At 46.1% G+C, this 19541-nt stretch overlaps 2 protein-coding genes across 3 annotated transcripts in view; one reads left to right on the top strand and one right to left on the bottom strand.

The window, feature by feature from the left end:
- Positions 1–19541, top strand: part of PCBP2 (poly(rC) binding protein 2) — a 350172-nt gene that overhangs the window by 117294 nt on the left and 213337 nt on the right. The window lies entirely within an intron of this gene.
- On the bottom strand, positions 1087–13120 carry SP7 (Sp7 transcription factor). 2 transcript variants are annotated; one of them, XM_074270227.1, is made up of 3 exons: positions 12892–13120; positions 2785–6817; positions 1087–2178 (listed from the first exon to the last, which is right to left on the bottom strand). In XM_074270227.1, exon 2 carries the CDS (start codon positions 6782–6784, stop codon positions 5543–5545), a length of 1242 nt encoding a protein of 413 aa, XP_074126328.1. In that variant the 5' UTR covers positions 6785–6817; positions 12892–13120; the 3' UTR covers positions 1087–2178; positions 2785–5542. The 2 variants fall into 2 exon arrangements, with proteins under 2 accessions (XP_074126328.1, XP_074126327.1); XM_074270226.1 differs by lacking the exon at positions 12892–13120 and adding an exon at positions 12349–12481.

The following is a 19541-nucleotide window of genomic DNA, read 5'->3' as shown; positions in this document are numbered from 1 at the left end:
ATTTGAAAAGTTCTTATGCAAGAGGTTCACCTTGTTTTGCTTAGCTACCAAGAAAAGAAATAAAGAGCAATGAGTGCAAGATACAGAGAAGCACACTTCTCTTTCAAATAGGGAAAAACTCCTTAACAAATAAAGCTGGCTCCAGAGCTTTGGCCCAACCCTTTCAGAGCACTTCCCCCATCAATAGAGGTCTGCAAGCATAGATTAGATGACCATTACAGGTAGGAGTTTAATTAGATGTCACCTGAGATCCTTTCCCACTCAGATTCTATGAAGACATCTCAAGTTTAGGTCTGAAGTGATGAGACCCAAGACAAGGAGTTCCAGGGAAACCTAGCAAGAGCAAACCCTATTGAGTATTAAGGTGGGGGATCCTGAGCACTACTTGAGTTTTGCTCAGGGTTCTTTAATAGAAGAATAGTTAAATGAAGTCTTTCAAGGTAGTTCTAATGAACTTGTGATGGAAAGAGCCATCTCCATCCACAGAGATATGGAGACCGAATGTGGATAAAAGCATAGCATTTTCTCTTTGGGGGGTGTTTTTTCCCCCTTTTGATCAGATTTTTCTTGCACAGCATAACAAATGTGGAAATATGTTTAGAATACTTTTGCATATTTAATCTATGGTGGATTGTTTGCTGTCAGAGGGGGAAAGGAAAGAAGGGAGAGAGAAAAAATTGAAACAAGGTTTTGCCTAGGATATACTATAAGATATTTAATATGTATGAGAATGCCTGCCATCTAGGGGAGGGGGTGGAGGGAAGGAGGGGAAAAACTCGGAACAGAAGGGAGTACAAGGGATAATGTTGTAAAAAAAAAAAAAAAATTACCTATGCATATGTACTGTCAAAGAAAATGTTATAATTATAAAAATTAATTAAAAAAAAAAACAACAAGGTTTTGCAAAGGTGAATGTTTAAAATTATCTTTGCATGTTTTTGGAAAAATAAAAAGCTATTATAAAAAAAAGAATCAGACACGAATGAAAAATGACTGAACAACATTAAAAAATGGTCAAAGGATATAAGCAGGAAGTTTTCAAAGAAATTATCAGTAGTCATATGAAAAAATACTCCAAATTAACGATTAACTACGAACTGAGCTTTATTAAAGCGGTTTACACCCATCAGGTTGGCAAATTGACAAAAAAAGGAAAGTGATAAATATAGAAGGAACCATGGGAAAACAGGAACATTAATGCACTGTTTAGTGAAGGTATAAATTTATCCTGGAAAGCACTTTGGAGTTGTTCAAAGAAAATTATTAAACTATGCATTTCCTTTGACCCAATGATACTACTACCAGGTCTATACCACTAAGATCAAAGAAAGAGGAAAAGGATTCAAAGGTACAAAAATATTTATCAGCTCTTTTTGTGGTAGAAAAGAACTAGAAACTAAAGGGATACTCATCAGTTGGGGAATGACTGAACAAATTATAGTACATGAATGGAAGGGAACTCAATCATGCCATAAGGAATGGTGAATGGTTTCAGAGAAATCTGGGAAGTCTGCATGAACTTTGAACCAGGGGGATTTAGGAGGAAGAGCTCACCTCCTGAGAGATGTGTTCAGAGGTGAGACAGAACGAGATGTATTCTGAACATGATCAATGTAGGGATTTGTTTTGCTTGACTATGTATATTTGCATAATCACACGTCCTAAAAGTTTTGTTCTTTTTCCTTTGGGGGGGCCTGGGAGTGGGAGTGGGAAGAAAACAAATACCAGTTAACTGGAAAAATTAATTATTATTAAAAAAAAATTTTTCCTAGGCCCGCGGACCAATTTGTTTAATAGCTACAAGCATACAATGCATTTCCTAGTCGGATCCACGAGGGGGCAAGGTTGTCCAGGCTAAATCGCTGGAGCGAAGAAACAAAGCGACTATCCAACATCTCCACTCCAACCTCCCTAGGGAACTCGAAGGGAAACTGAGGCAGCGGGAGGGCAGGGACGGTTTCTGGAAAGGAATACCCTCCTGAGGGAGTCTTGGAGGAGTGGTAGAAAACCCCGTGGGCAACAGCCACGCGCCCTGGGTCTGTTTCCTGAGTCCATTGCTCAGCGCTCCACGCTCCTGGCCCCGTACCCAATTTCTTTGGCACACGCTTCGGACCCGCGCCCTCCGGGCCTATTTGTCCTGGCTTCGCGCCGTCCCCACTGGACTCGCCTTTTCATATCCTAGAAACCGGCAAAAAAAAAAAAAAAAAAAATCTTCCACCGGAATGGGGGAAGATGAAAAGGCTGGGGAGCAAGAGAAGGAAACCTGCCACCGGCTGGAATAAGAAGGCCGGGGGTCTCGGGTGGTCTGCCCAGTCTGGGGAGGGGGGGGCCTGGAAACTTGCCAGGACCCTGTCTTCCTCCTTCCAGCACCTCCTTTCTGGGGTTCTAGGATTCTCCAACTCCCCAAGGAGATCCGGGGCCTAGGGCACAGCTAACTGCGCAATCTTCTGCAAAAGTCCCTTTGATGGAGAGCACTCTGTCCCCGGACCGGGGAGATTTACCGATGGAGTGCTCGGAGGAATAGGGGCCCAAAGCAGGGAAAGAGTAGGTGAGGAGATCGCCCCCCTTCCACACCAACCCCCTCGCTACCTTCCCTAGCTTCCCCGGCTTCCCCTCCCCCAGCAATGGGGACGCAAGCCGCAGGACACGCCGAGCTGCCCGGGTTAAGCTCAGCTCCCCCGGGAAGAGGAATTGGAGAGCTCCGCCCAGCTCAGCAGGGGAGCCCCGAGGGCTGGGGACCTCACAAAGCCCTATTGTGGCTCGGGGATCTCTGGTGCCACAGACCCGCTTTTGTTCCTTCGCCGCTGCTCCTCTGCGGCAGCTGATTGCTGGGTCAGGGGCGGGACTTGGGCAAAGCTGGACTAAGACCGGGCCAGCCCACGCAGAGTCCGGCCTAGGCGGGAGGGGTCCGAGCAAGTCCCCCGCCGCTTTCATCCCCTACACCTGAAGCCTCCCCCTCTCGGCCGGATCCCAAAGGCAGGGCCCAACGGCTGGGTCAGTTGGAGGGGAATGGGTCTGGATAAAGTCGAATACAAGAGAAAGTACCCACTTCTGCCCACGGATTCGAAGAGCACAGCTAAATTTTTAAAAAATCTAACCCTTAATGACGGGCTGGATGCCGTATTTGCAATGCGAATAAATGCAGAATAGAATGCAATTAGAGTTGTTTTCCAACTTGGAGAGAAATGTGGCTGCCTTTCCCTTTTGTTCCACACTTCTACCCCTCACCTCCACTCCACCAACCCATATCTTCCCCCTTCCAACTGGACATCATATCAAATCAGATATTTATTAAATTAAAAAAAAAACAAAACACGAAACAAAAAAACCAAAAACAAAGAAACTCCACGAGGGCATGACCCTTCCCTCCCACGATCCCCTTTCTCCTGTCCCTAGGTGAGGTCATCCTCCTTCCACCTGGAGCCACTAGGAGCTGGAGGGTGGGATGAGGAGAAAAGAGATACAAAGGCACGGAGCGGCATCGAAAGTCATTGAAGGTATACTCGGGAGCATCCGGAGTTCCAGGATAGGATGGGGTTGACAGTAAAAGTCAGGTTAATTAGAGGCATCAAATATCAGATTTGGGACTTTACCTTTCTAATTTTTTCCCCAACAACCTTTTCCCCTGGTATCTCCCTCCCCTGACTTCCAAACACACAGTGCTTTAGATCGAATGGGCACTCGGGTATTATTTGTTGATTCATTGCTTGGATTGATTCTAGTCGCAGAGAACGCTTCTCATTCACGCACACCTCCTGCTCCCAACCGCCAATCTACTGTCCCCGACCTATCAGATTAGGCTACCTTTAGGTAATATTTCTAAAATGACCAATGAGGTTCCCTGTGATTAAGACCACAGAGCCTAGGATGGGAGTGGGGGGTGAAAGGGAGCAGCGAGTCCTGGATCTGGGATTCAGAGGAGGAGAGTAAGAATTAGTGAATTCACACAACTACTTCCACCTCGGACACATACATACATAGACACACACACACACACACACACACACACACACACACACACACACACACACAGCACAGAGGACTTGATGTTTCACAGTTTCTGGCTGGGGCTGGGAAAACCCCCTTTACCAGTGAAACCCCAATAACAGCGTCCCTGATATCAGAGAAACCCCAATTGACAAAGACCTCATCAAACTCTTTTGAGTATGAAGGAAGATTCGGCTAACTGACCCACCGTGTTAGCAGAAATTCCATAAAAAGAGAAATCCCATTCATTAAGGAGAGACCACAATTACAGAGAAACCTCATAAATTGAGACTAAAGGAGATGTCATTAGCAAAGTCCCCACTGACTGAGACTGTTGAGACAGAGAGAGAGAGAGAGAGAGAGAGAGAGAGAGAGAGAGAGAGAGAGAGAGAGAGATCAATGTAGTCAACCCATCTAGAAGCAAAGACTCTTGCTACTGGGCTCTCCCTTAGCAGAGGCAGATCCCTACTTATCCCTGGTCTAGTACTGCCTGACCCGTCATCATAACTTAGATAAATAGAATTATTATTAATTATCACTATTCATTATTCTCCATTCACAGGGTGGGTTTAATATGCATAGGCTGGCAGCAGCTTCCCTCATTTTGGAGGTCACCCCACCACTGGGATTGGTCCCCATCCCACTCCCTATTAGGCAATTAACCCCACCTCCTAGGTTCTTGCTCCTGAAGAGGGGCACCCAGGGGACAATAAATTATCATTATTATTATTATTGTGTTTATAAAAGGGGGAAAAGTTGTGAAAGTGAAGAAATGAAGCAAAAGATTGGGAGGATCTAGGGAGTGGCAGATAGAATTAAGGAGAAATGGGGAAAAGGGGGGGAAGAACTTGAATTGATAATGCCAGAGTTTTAAAGAAGGAAACACTTTAGAAATGTAGCAAATCAGAGATTAGAGGACCAAGCAGAAGCACCTAGCACGATACCACACTCATAGTAGGTGCCCAAATAGACATTAGCTGAATGAATTAATGAGAGGTTAGATGGAATGAATTGATCCCTGTTCAACCCCTGTAGAAGACTCAATTGATCATAGGCCCCTGGTTAGTCTCCCACTGTAAGTGAATGTATGGAAATTCAGGTGGGAGGCCAGAGGAAATTCAGGCTAGGGGAGAGCCACCGACTAGAGTTTGGTAAGCTAGGATAAGAAATTGGGTGGAGATAATGCTGGGGAAAGAATGGGGCAGTATTGGAAGGGAGGATACAAGAAAGGACAGTGAGATCTGAGACAAATGGTGAGTTTGGAGGAATGAGGGGAAACCAAGGTTAAAATGAGGGGGAGGAAGAAGAGTAAGCTAGTTGGGAAGGACCACTTAGAGAATATGTCAATACTAGGTGGAGTAGAGTGAGAGGAGATAGAGGACAAGTTAGAGGCTCGGGAACACATTGGAAAAGTGAGATTGGGTTTGAGGTTGGGGAGTGTGGTGAACAAATAAGGGAAAACAGAAGAGGTAGCAAGGGAAGTAAGGGACCAGCAATGGGGAAAGGGACTAAGGCAAGCTACAGAGTATGGGCAGCTGGGTAGGGCCCTCTCGATTCAAATCTCCAGCAGACTGCTTTGCTCCGGGCTGCCTCCTGGGGCTTTCTCAGATGGTATGGGCGAAGCTGTTGGCCTAGGGGCCTGAGTGCCTTCCTCCTCTGTTCCCCGGACCTCCCCCAGTTCTTTGGGGCCAGAAGAAGGGGGCCCAGGACCCGGCTCGCCGTGGGTGCGCTGATGTTTGCTCAGGTGATCACTGCGGGTGAATCTCTTTGAGCAAAGTAGGCAGGTGAATTTCTTCTCTCGGGTGTGAGTGCGGACGTGCCGTTCCAATTCATCTGATCGGGTGAACCTCTTGCCACAAAAAAGCCAGTTGCAGACAAAGGGCCTCTCTCCTGTGTGCCAGCGAAGGTGGGCCTTCAGGTGTGAAGCTTTCCCATAGACTTTGCCGCAGCCGGGAATATGGCAACTGTGGATGGGCTTCTTCCTCAGCCCAGCAGCTGCTGCTCCCAACCGCTCTAGCTCTTGGCAGTTAGGGCAATCACATGTGGACCGCCCAGCCCCTCCACTCCCATAGGCCCCACCGCCGCCTCCTGTACCTGCACCCCGAGAAGGCTTATTCCCGCCACCTCCTTCTATCTGACCCCCATTGCCCACAGCCTTAGGTTTGTAGACATCCTGGGGCAGGACATGTTGGGGCCCAGGAGGGAGAAGGTGGGGAGCTGGGTAGGGGGCAGGGTTGAGTGGAGCAAATTCAGAAGGGTAGGTGGGTAGCTGGGGGTTGAGTGGAGTTTGAGTTGGGCCGGTGGAGAGTGTCCCTTGCAACCCATCACTCTGACTTTGACCACCACCTAGCCAGTTGCCCCCTGGGTGCATGTCCCACCATGGGGTAGGTGTGTTGCCAGGGCCAGGGGAGAGGCCTGCATGAATTCCTGCCTTATACCATGAGCCATAAGGGTGTGTCATGTCCAGGGAAGTGTAGACACTGGGTAGGCAGTCGGGAGAGCCATGCCCCTTGGGCACCAGTAGCCCAGGGTCCTGAGTGGTTGTGGGCCCGGGGAAAGAGTGAGAGAAAGGGGTGTAGTCATTGGTATAACCTGAAGCTGGGGCCGGAGGACTGGCTGTGGAGGAAAGGAGGCCATTGGTGCCTGCAAATGGAGCCGGATAAGCATCGCCCATGGTTTTGGAGCCAAAAAGTTCACTGCCCGAAGGGTACGACTTCTTTGCACCTGCTTTGCTTGCAGTAGCAGAGTCTGGAAGAGCACTGGAGCTGCCAAACTTGCTGCAGGCTGCAGTCAGCATTGCCAACGGGCTGGAGCCATAGTGGGCTTCCTCCTGCAGAGGGGAAGATGGCCATGAGTCAATAGACCCAGGACAGGAGCCAAGAGCAACGGGCTGTACCTGAGCCCAGAGGTTCCACACTTAGTGATCTCTTGCCTCCTCTCTCTCCGCAAATCCACCCTCCTCTCAGCTGCCTGAATGATTTCCCTAAGGGCCAGGTCAGCCCATGTCACACACCCACCACCCAGTCAATTCTATTGCCTTCCCTTGTACCTCCAAAATAAAATACAGATTATTTTGGCTTCCAAGACGGTCACAATATGTTCTTTTTTAGTCTTTTTCCAGGTTACTCCCTTCCATAAATGACCCAACAACCCTGATCTCCTTGTTATTCCCTCACATATTATTCCTTCTCCTCATTCTGTATCACCCCCACAAAGGCACTACTCTCCCTCCTCCCCTCAGCCTCCTAGCTTCCCTGGCTTTCTTCTAGTGTCACCAGAATCCCACCTGTGGCAGGAAGCCATTCCCAGTCATGTCTCTTATCCCCCGGAGTGCTAGTGTCTTGTCCCCTTGTCCCTTTGATTATACATAGCTAGGGTTATTTACTTAATTTGAAAATGAATCTTTTGAGGGAAAGGATCATATTTTTTCCTTTATATATCTCCATCATTTAACACAGTGTCTACTATCCAGAAAGCACTTAATAAACGCTGTCTTCTCAAAGTTGAGTATATCCTTGTGTCCCTATTTCCTATTCATTGCCTCCAAGACCATTTACTTCCCCTGAGGTCAGGACCTCCATGAGCTATCTCTTGTCAAAGTCTTGGGCCAGAGAATAGGGGAAAAAAGGGGGGGGGGGAGTAGAGACTGAGACATTGAGAATGAGCAGAAATTACCCCTGAGCCAAGACTGTGGCTGGAGCAAGAATTTCTTTCAGAACTGTAGGAGACACCCCTAGCTCCATAATGCCAGCTGGCACCCCAACTTTGGGTGGCTAAAAGGAGCAATGCAGGCTCAGATGACCGGATATCTTTGAGCCTCTAAGCTCAGAGCCAGCTCCACTTTGTCTAGGTTGTTCCCCAATCTATACAGGGCTTCCTGCCCCAGCATACCCATGGGTGGAATTTCTATTCTATTAGAAATGCCTAGTGCATCCTTAGGACCTTCTATGACCAGATCAAGGAGACTCTACCTCAGCATATAGCCTGGCAGAATTTGAGTTGGAAGACTTTGCTTCCTTTACTGAAAAGCATTAAATATCCAATGTCAATCTGGGGACCACAAGGAGAAATCCTTATAGTATCCCATTCCCATTTAATACCCCCAACATCCAGGATGCAAGTACTACCATTCTCCCATCTTTAGCATTCCACCAAGAAACAGACTCAAATGTTAACATCTATGAGAATGAGATGAATTGTCATCTGAGCTCCTATCTGCTTAGGCTTCTTGGGAGCTGGGGGTTAAAATACCTGGGTCCCGGTAGTCTCATATGCATAGCATCCTGACTAAAGGTCTCCAAGAACCCAGAAATTCAGCACTCACCCGTAAGCTTCCAGTAATAGATGGGACAGATTGGAGGTGAGGGTAGGAAGGGGTTTAGTCACCTGCTGCCTTCTCTTGGTGCCCCTCCAACCCACTCTATTCAGAGACAAAGTGCCCACCTCCAGTTAGCATGGCTGAAGGTTCTGTTGACCCTTCGGAGTCACCCACTACAAAAGCCCTCATCTTCCTTCTGAGCTTGGCCACAGTAACCCAAACCCCACACCGGCCCCCTCTACTCCTAACTTTCTAAAACTAGGTACAGTATTTTAAATCTGGGCAGGGCAGGCCAGACTCTGGTAAAGGAAAAAAGGAAGGAAAAGAGGGTAGGACTGTACAGCACAGTAATGCTGGAGGAAAAGGGACTGTACTTTTGTACAGAGTAACTTTGAGGCAGAAACTAAGAAAGATAAAGTATAAGAAATGGGGAGACTCCGGGGAATAAGAGAGAACAGAAAAGGAAGTGAGACAGAAGTAGAGAAAAGGAAAGATTGAGAAAGAAAAAAAGATCACTGGAGAGAGAGAGAATGAGAGAGAGAGAGAGAGAGAGAGAGAGAGAGAGAGAGAGAGAGAGAGAGAGAGAGAGAGAGAGAGAGAGAGAAACAGAGATAGGGTATTTAAAGTAGACATAAAAAGGCAAAGCAAGAAGAAAATAAAGAGATTGAAGGGATAAACAAGACAGTTAGGAAAAGAGCTAAAAAGAAAGGGAATAAGACAGAGGAAAAGAAGGAAAAAGTGGGAGTGGGTTCCCAGAAAGAAGAGAAAAGGAGAAGTGGAAGGCAGATTTCCCACCTAGGAGAAAGCTAACCCTGGTTCTGGGCCCCAGAACCCCCCTTCAGACCAACCTCCCTCCCCATTTTCCTCCCCCCACCCCAGCCCTGCCCGGCTCCATTGGTTTCTCTGCGGTCGGTTTATTTTTAAAAACGCCGACGCCGTCCCCCCCGCCCGGCCCTCTCACTGTGGCCACAGGGGCCTCAGCCAAGCCCTGGGACCCCACCCAGCTGTGGGGAGAGAGGGAGGAAGCGGGGACGGGGTGGGGGATGATCTGGGGCCGCTCATGGACCCCAGACTCAGCGAGAGATGGTCTTTGAGAAGCCAGGAGAATGTCGAGGTGGAGCCAGACAGGACACTGGGGTCCATTCCAGAGGCTGAATACTGGGGGGAAAGGTGGGGCAGGATGCCCAAGTTCCATCCCTTTGTACCTGAATTTCCCTCTACAGAAATAAGCAATTCCCTCTTTCATTCATTTGGAACCCCAGGCTTTGTTAAAGCTCAGGAGGGTTCCTCTTGTTTCAGATATACTTTGTTCAATCCCACTAACTCCCCTCTCTCCTTCCTAGAATACTTTAATATCTTCCTGGGATCCAGGAATACAGATCTCTCCATACAATTCTTCTTCCCTTTAGCAGGCAACCCCCGCTTTCCTCCCCCAGGGACCAATTCTTTTATGGACTCTGGAGCTATCTTGTCTACTCAGATTGTCCAGAGCCCTAAGATGGGTGGAAGGAAGGAGAATCATCACAAATTGCTTCTTTTCCTTTCCTTTTCTTCCTTCATAAATAACTTCATTTTGATTTATCTTAGTTGTATTTGGGAAGATCATAGAATCTATAGATTTAGAGACAGAAAGCAACAATTATTAACGTCATGAATTTAGGCAAGTCATTGAACTTCTCCCAATCTCAGTTTCTTCATCTGCAAAATAGAAGGAAGGAGAAAAGAAAGGTTTGTGTGCAGTGACTACAATTTTAAGTTTTGTAACTGGGCCCAACACAATGTGTGCCAGAGCCAAGATTTGAACTCAATTCCTTTGATTCCAATTATAGCCATCTTTGACATAGAACCAGTGGGAAGCAGAAAGGGAGTGTGGATGTATATATCTATGTTGTATGGTCCAGGACCCCTTGTACATAATACCTTAAAAAATATTGGCTCATAGGTTACCAATTTCGAGAATCCAAGCTTCCAATTCCAACTCTCCGTTATTTTTAGGCCTTCTCCATCCCCTAGTTCCCAATTCTCCAAGTCCCACTTCTTTCTTTCTTCTGCCCATCTCCCCTGCTATATGCATGTTAGAAGTAAGATGAGTAGGGATGAGAAGGGCTAAGGATCAGTATCATTCCAAAGGCTAGGCCAGCAAAAACTTATCAGTTCCAATAGGGAGTCCAAAAATCCCTTCTACCTTAAACTGCCTCCCCATCCCCTTAATTAAAAGGCTCCCTAAGTGAAAGAAATGAAGAAGATAGTTGGGAAAGACTCCAATTTATAAAAAATAGATAGAAAACAGGGTCAGTTTTTTCATACCTGTATCCCTGGTCCCGTACTCTCTGCCCATCAGAGACCATAGGGCCCCCGGTCAGCCCTTCCCCCAAGCACCCTCGCCACGTCAACAGCCCTGACACTCAGAGATACCCAAAAGTACCTGAGTACCTTCCTCTCCTATAGACAACTCCTTACATAGTCCATGGGGAGGAAGGCCAGAGGATGGAGAGAGGATCTAACCATTTTCTCCCTCTCCCTTTCCAGGCTGGAAGAGGAATATAAACTTCTGGAAATAAGATAGTGTTTTGAGGCACAGTATCATATATACAACCATAAGGACATGCAGCACACAAATATAACTATGTACATATAGTGATAATCACAATTCTTGCTCCCCAGACCTATAAATCATCTTATAGCCATGGACAATACATACACTTACATGGACAACACATACACTTACATGGACAACCCTCACATACACTTACACACCCAACGTGCACATTTACCCTTTTACATACCAACATCCCAGAGAATGGATGCGCAAATGTAGCCTACATTCATACTGAAACATACACACAAAGTCCGCCTTTTAACATGCAAGATGATCACAATGCAGCCTCAGGCTTTTTCACCCTGGTCTAGAGAGCCCGAAGGGCTCAGATCCAAACGACAGAAGACCCAGGAAATACCTAGGACCCCAGTGATCCCTAATGTACCTTCCAGTTCTGATTCTCTAATTCTTAAGACAAAGATACATAGAAATGGAAAGAGAGAAAGAGAGGGGGGGGGAGAGGGAGGGAGAAAGTGAACTTTTGCAAGAGACTTGGGACAAGGAAATGGGCCCTGAGTCTGAACTCTGGGATCCCACTGCCTCTCCCTACTCCCAGCCCCTCTCTGCATCCGCTCTAGTTTGGGGTTTCAGTCCTACATTTCCCTCCCCAGTCCTCATCATTTCAGAAGTTAAGGGTCCTAGCCCAGACCTCAGAGTGTCCTTGTTGCCTTCAGTTACAGGAGCTAGGGATGCTGGGGTCCTAGCCCAGAGGGGAAGTGGCCCAACCCATTCAGGAGCCACCCACTCCCAAAATAGAGCTAAGTTTGTCTTTGGCTGAAAGCTAAATATTTGCAAGCCGGGCAAGCAGCCCTAGACCCCATCCCTCCCCTTGAATTCCCTTTCTTCCCTAAGCTTAGGGTCCCCACCACCTCTGACACACACATGGGTAGGTCTGTCCCAGTCCTTAAAATCTCAGCCTTTTCATTCCACTCTTCCCAACCCCCTACCTCCAGGCTAGCATCCCAATATTCCAGCCCCCTCCCCAACACAAACCAGACCCAGATGACGCTTGGGGCCAGAAGTCCCTGGGGATGGCGTCTCCACAGCCCCTTCCCCAGCTGTCCACTCCCTGCACTCTCTGGCCTCTGTCTTTTATTCCTTACATCTCACCTCCTGTAATCATATGCATGTCATCTGATTTTTACTCATCTACATCCCTGTCCCATGAATCCTCATCTCTTCCTTCCATCTCTCACCTCTGAATTGATCCCTTCCCTTCTCCCTCTCTAATAGCTCCATATCCCCAATTCACCTTTCCTGCTCTTTCTTTCCATTTACATGCTCCTAACTCCCTTTACCCACCCTGTCTACTCATCAGAGGAACTCAGCCCTGACTCCAGAATCTTGGTCCCTGAATTGTGTATGACATAGGGGAAACTGAGGCCCAGGAAGCCCCAGGACATCTGGTCCTACTTCTGGGGGTGGGGGGGAAAGAATCAATTACCTCTAATAGGGAGGATGCCATCCTGGGAGTGGGTGCCAAAGAGTGAGCCAGATGAAGAGACTGAGATGGAGCCGGGAGATAGAGATCCAGAGAAAGAGAGAGAAAGAAAGGGGAGAGGGGAGAGGGAGGGAGAGAGGTTGACTGGGAGAGAAGAGATCTAAAGTTAGAAGGAACTGGGGGGGTTGGGTGGGGGGGGCTGCTCTCTGTCTGTAGGGATCCACCCTCTAATTACAGCTTTCCCTTCGGAGAAGGCTCCCGATCCAATGAGGAGGGCGAGAGAGAGAGGCAGAGGGTCCAAATTTCCTGCTCCATTTGCTGAGCTCCCCAAAGAAGGGATCTCGGGGAGAAGGGAAAAGGGGACCCTGGAGGAAGAGGAGCAAGGGAGGGGAGGGTCCCAGGGACAAAGTGATGCTAAGACCTCCTAACATCAGGAGAGGGGCTTGGTAAAGGGAGGGGACTGTGGTGTCCTACCCCGACCTCACCTCCCAACTTCAAAGGTAACCGCAGGAGAAGTCTTCTCCAGGGCCCTCTCAATCTGGGTACCTGAGTGTCCTGAGCTGGCTGTGCCGGGTCCCTCCTTTCTGGGGTCTAGGACTGGGAGTGGGAGTGAAGGGACAGCCTCTGGGCCTCAGGTGGGTGCCAGATCTTCTCTGCCTTCCGAGCTTGTGCTCACTCTGGATCCAGCCCCGGACCACTTCTCCGATTCCAGCTCCAATGTCCTGCTGCTGCTGCTGCTGCTGCTGCTGCTGCTGCTGCTGCTCCTGCTGCTGCTGCTGCTACTGAGGGAAGAAACAGGAGGGAGAAGGAACAAACCCCAAACCACTAATTAGAGATCCAGGGTGGGGGGGATGGGGGATTGGGGACGACACTCACACAGAGACTGGAACACACTGACACACACTGACAAATACAGGGAGGACACACACACACACACACACACACACACTGACAAAGGCGCACAGCTTTACATACTCAGACATACATTTAAAAAATTCAAAAATACATGTTGACAAACACAGCCACAAATGTGCTTGGTGACACAAGACACATAAACACAAACAAGCACACACACATACCACCCAGATATACCCTCTGTCCAGCACACATCTCCAGACACACACGGACTCCCACATACTTCTTTTCCTCAAATCGGGAAGGCTGAATCAGGGGGAGAGTGTGTGGGAGTCCATGTGCGCGCGTGCCCAGGGTGTGTTGTGGAGAGAACCTGGAGGAGTAGAAGTTTTTGCTGTCCACGTTCCAGGAGTCCCTGTGTGGAAAGGAACATCGGGGAAGATCGTCAGACCCCCAGAATTTCTTTGCTAGGAACATCATTCATTCAGTCATTTATTTACTCATTCAATAACTGTTTGCTGAGTATCCAAGATGATGTGCAAGATACTAATGGGACCCAATAAGGAATAAAAGTCAGATCTGGGGAAGGAAGGGAAGGAGGGTGGACCAAAACTTAATCCACTTTGGACAGTGGAACCCAGACATCTGACCACTTAGATGCCAAAGCAGCTTCATCAATAAGATTTAACATTTCCTAGGGAGAGGGGACAAGAGGGCTGGAACTTTCCTGGTTTCATTCCAACAATCCATTTTTCCTCTTCATCAAGTCCTCCTAGGAGTCGACCTACCTGAGGGTTGAAGTAGACAGAAATGCTTGACCTGGAATCAGGAAAACCTGAATTCAAATCTCACCTTAGACATTTGCTAATGCTTCGTGTTTCCATTTACTCATCTGTAAAATGGGAATAGCATTTACCTTCAGGGTTTCTGTGAGGAGAAAATAAGATATTATTTCCTTAAAAAAAATCTTTTCAGAATATATGCAAAGATAGTTTTCAATATTCATCCTTGCAAAACTTTGTGTTCTAAATTTTTTCCCTCCCTGCTCTCTACCCTTTCCCTTGGACAGCAAGTAATCCAATATATGTTAAACATGTACAATTTTTCTATACATATTTCCACATTTATCATGCTGCACAAAACAAATCAGATCAAAAAGGGGAAAAAATAATAAAGAAAACAAAAAGCAAGGAAACGACACCAAAAAAGGTGAAAAAACTATGTTGTGATCCACATTCAGCCCCGACAGCCTCTCTCTGGATGTAGATGATTCTTGTCCATCACAAGCCTGAATCATCTCATTGTTGGAAAGAACCAAGTCCATCACAGTCCAATCATAAGATATTATTTTTAAAGCAAACTTTGAAGGTGGCTGCTGCTGATGTTGAAGTAGAAGCACAGTCTCCATCATCCCTTGACAGTCTAGCCTACCCAGACAGAAATGTGATTCCTATGGTTCATCTTTATGTCATCCAGACAATGCTGCCGGGAGGGAGTTAACTTTCTACTTCATCATTGCCATGCCTCTGTGCATTCTGTACTGAAAGCATGGAGGATTGATCTCAGGAAGGACTTCCCAACTGGGTGAGATGGGAAATGGAGAGAGCAAAGTGGGGGAGGGGAGGGAGATGGGGAGAGTAACCCCAAAGATGTCTGACCTGAAAGCTGGGCCTGGGGGATGCTGGTGGGGCAGGAGGAGTGGGCCTGGTATTTGAGTGGTGAAACCGGCAACTCTCCCACAGAGGGGCCCAGCCGGCTCAGGTTGTTTCGTAAGATATTTCCCCCCTCCCACCCCACCCAGCCCCACCCTTGGGAGGAATGATACCCTGTTCCTTTCTCTTTTCTCTCCTCACATCTGTCCCCTTCCTCATCTCCCCTCCCCACTGATTTTTTTTCCTCTTTGTTCAGTTTCTCTGTAGGGTCCTCCCAGTTTCCCAGGGGAAATTCTAGCAATTAGTGCTGGGATTTAAACCTTGGTTTCTCCAAATTCCAAGATTCCAAGAAATTCGAAGAAAGGGATATAGAACAAGAAAGGCAGAAAAAAGTAGAAATACTGAAAAAACTCCCAAGACAAGGAGACAGAAAGGCAGAGAGATAGAGTAAATACATGACCAGAGGAAATGACCTGGTTTGTCGAGTAGGCAGAGTTAAGTGGGCCTGGGCAGGTGGAGGGGGGCTGAAATCCCAGTATAAATAGCTTATAATTGCATCTGATGATTACATGGGTCTCCTCCACCCGTCTACCCAAGAGGAAGTACCTATGATGGGGTGTCCCTGTGACCTTTTGACCCCAAAGCCCTAAGTGCTGGACATCTGAATCGCTCCTTCTCAGTGGTTGGCAAGGGAAACAGATTATCCCAAATGTAAACTAGGACAGAGATTTAATTCCAGACAGGCCATAGTGGAAACTGAGGCATAGGGGGAAAATAAAAGGGAGAGAAGAAGCAAGAAAAAAAGGAGGTGATTAATTTTAAGAACAAACAAGAGACATGAGAAAAAGCTGAGAAAAAGAGGAAGAGACAAAATCGGGTTTCTTTGGTTAGAAGTGTAAAGGAAGGGAATAATGACTAAGAGAGAGGACAATAATAGGGAAAATGTGACCAAGGAAAGAGAAAAAATAAGAGATAGATCAGGAGGTAGTATAGTAAATAGAGCCCCAGGTCTTTCAACATCTTATTAGCTATTTGATTCTGGGCGAGTGATTTAATCTCAGTTTCCTCATCTGTAAAATGGGGGTAATAACAGCACCTATCTCCCAGGGTTGTAGTGAAGATCACATTAGATAATATTGAAAAGAGTTTAACATCACATAAGTATTAGCTATTATTATTAGATTGACAGAGAAAATTGGATAAGAGAAAAGGAATTCTCTTTCCTTTTTCCCTATTATCAACAATTTAAGAAGAGTAGATTAGGAAAAGGGAACCTTCCCTATATTCTATGAAGACCCAAGCTTCCAGAAATTAGATTTTGTTCTAATCTTATTGGGAAAAAAAAAAAGAAAGAAAAAGAAGAAGCAACTCTGGGTAGTCGATAGAGAACTGGCATCGGGCTAGGAAGTGACAGGTTCTTGGTCTTCCTTTGACATAAATTGGCTGTGTGGTTTTGGGGAAATCACTTAACTTCTCCACAAACTTTCTAGTTGCAGAAAGGTATCACCTGCAGAGTGAGGTTTCCTTTCCATCAATGAAATTACAAGTCAAGTCTCTGTGTGGAAAAAGATCGGGGATCTTCAGAGAGAGATGGGCAGAATCAGAGAGACTTTGGGGAATGTCCCTGGATCTGGAGATAATGGCCTAAGGACTCGGTCCTCTGGATCCCCTCTGCCTGTCTAGCCACACTATCTGTTCTGTTCCCCAGCCCCAGGACACTAGATTTACACTCTCCCCTTCTCTGTTCTGCTGCCCCTCACCTAGCTCCATGCCTGCAGGTTATAAGATGAATTGCCTGGGCTCAGCTGTCCTCTAGACCCCTGACAGAGGAAAGGATCTCCCCTCCTCTCCTCCCACCCCTCTGCCTCCCTCCCGCCCTCTTCCACCCTGCAGGAGGTGGAGGAGGCACAGAAGAAGGCGCCATGTGGCAAGGGGCGGGTGGAGGCTGCGGCTCTGGTCCTTCCAGTATAAACCCCCCAGGCATCTGGTTTCCATCCACCCCCCACCACCACCCCCGGGGGCCCCTCGGCCTCCACCCTCGGCCACCCAGATGCTGGTTTTGGATGTCCCATAAGAGAAGGAGTGGGCCAGTACCATCCTTCTTCCATTTACTGCCCCCTTTCAACCCCAAGCCTGGGTAGGACCACAAAGAAACCCCCCATATTTAAGCCATCACCCCCTACCTCCTTGATCTCCCTCCAAAAAAAAAAAAAAAAAGCAACTGGGTTGGGAAATCAAATGAAATTTGGTTCTAGGTGGGTTGGATTGAAAACCTTTCTCTATTTTAGGTATGATGAGCTTTGGAGAGATCACTGGGGACTGTGGGGTTTGAATCCATTTTCCAGGTCCCAAGAATCTTCTGACCCCTTGGGAAATCTTGGTACTTCTTCCTTTTTTGACTTTTTGACTTTTTAGTGCACTGGATTAGCCTTTTCTTTAACCCTTCCCTGCCTTTAGCCTTAGATTGACAAAGGATCCAGAAATGTTAGTTCCCTTGGAAATGATGAGCCGCAGATACACACTCCAGGATAGAGAGAATTATATACTCTATTATATACAGGGTATAGATATAATTATAGATACTTAGTACACTGAGAGAAATCCACTCAGACATGTCCATATTAACAGAAGATCACATAGACAGACACACTCTAAATGGCCTAAACTTATACTCACTTTGATTCTCCCATTGAAAGCTATTCTTAATATTGACTCAAACCCAGAGATCTACATTAATGCACACACACATATATACATATATGCACACACGTATATATGTATACATACACGTACATATGTGAAAGTATGTATATATATGTATGTATATATATATAAGAGAAATTCCTGATGGACTTACATGCTTATAAGAAAATAGACAACCTGCCATCTGGGGGAGGGGGTGGAGGGAAGGAGGGGAAAAGTTGGAACAGAAAGTTTCGCTAGCTCAATGCTGAAAAATTACCTATGCATATGTTTTATCAATAAAATGCTGTAATAAAAAAATAGACAAACAAGATAAAAATTAATTTATTTAACAAACATTCTTAACTATATATTATGTATCAATCAAGAGGACAAAGTAGATTGAGAATAGATTTAAGTTTCAGAGAGGATGCTGAATTGCATTGGTGAAGGGAAGTTCCTCAAAGGAACTAGGCCATTACTATGACACTTCTGTCCTGAAGCCTAAGTCTGATTAACTATAATTGGGAAATATTCAACATTTAACAATTATTTTTACATTATACATTATATATATATACATATATATAATTAACAGTTATTTAACAATTAACAATTTAACAAAATAAATAAAAGCACAATAGAACATAATGTTAATTAATATACAGTCAAAGGCTTTAGGGATTCTTAAGGATATAAAAATCTATGTATACATTTACATGCATATTACATATATGTATTGTTGAGGAATATTAAAGGGTTCCTTGAACTTGTCTTTGACAGTATACAATATAACCTTTATATACATATATCACTTTAAAGGTTTAAAATTGACTAAAACTTTTAAGACATCCTGACTATATAAAACATATAATGGGATTACATATGGAATAATTAATAGTCACTTCCCTTGTCCCATAAATCTTATATTTATAGTTAGCTGACCTTATTCTCAATTGCCTCTGACATTAACTACATATTGATAGGTAAAGGCATCAAGAATTCCCAAAGGGGTCAGAGGATTCTTGGCACTGGCAAATGGACTCAAGGCAAGGGCATTACTTTCTTTGGACCTCATTAATCTGCTCATCTATAAAAAAGAGGACTGGCTTAGATCAGGGGTTCTTAAATTGTATATGCGTTGCACAGCCCTATGGCAGCTCTGGACCCCTTCTCAGAGCCATGGTTTTCAATGTATAAAATAAAATAGGTTATAGTGGACAGTGATATTGAAAAATAGTTATCAAACTATTTAATAAACAAGTTCATACTTGCCAGGTTGAGAACCCTTGGATTAGATCATCTCTAAGATTCTTTCCAGATATATTTGATTATGCAAATAATACAGAAAAGCTTTTCCCTGTGCCACAAGTCCGGAATTTATAGTCAGGAGACATTGGTTTGAATTCCAGCTCTGATATTGATGAACTATGTGACCACAAGCAAGTCCATTCATCTCTTTGGAGCTCAGTTTCTTAATGTATCAAAAAAGGGGGTTGACTGGGATGCCGTCTAAGATTCCTTTCTGAGCTAAATCTAATTTTATATTGAGTAATAGAGATAATTGCCTTTTCTCACTCATAATAAATGACAAACACCCAGAACTGTTCACCTTCAAACAAACTCAGACTTATTGCACTACACCTTGAACCCCGCTTCTTCCCAGACATAGTGTGCCCCTATAAGTCTTTAGGAAGGAATGGGAGTGACAGTTGATAGGATCCCGGAGGAGAGGGCCTGGAGATTATTGGATGCTGTCCTAGGGACTAGTTCTTATGTCTCAGCCTACGGACAAAGGGAGCATCGTTCCCTTCCCAGGTGATGATGGGAAGGGTGGCTCTTTTTGAGGGGACGAGAGCTTCCCCTCCAACACTGGAGAACTTGCCGCTTTCCACATGCCCCATACAACCCAAGGTTCCCAGTCCCAGCTGTCTCCATGGGGCTTGTTCTTCTACTCTCTGGGGAACCCCGGCATCCCCCTCACTTCATGCCCCCCTTCTCCCACCC

This window comes from Sminthopsis crassicaudata, chromosome 5, assembly GCF_048593235.1.
Source record: "Sminthopsis crassicaudata isolate SCR6 chromosome 5, ASM4859323v1, whole genome shotgun sequence".
Classification (NCBI taxonomy): Eukaryota; Metazoa; Chordata; class Mammalia; order Dasyuromorphia; family Dasyuridae; genus Sminthopsis; species Sminthopsis crassicaudata.
This window is presented reverse-complemented; position numbering and strand designations above follow the sequence as displayed.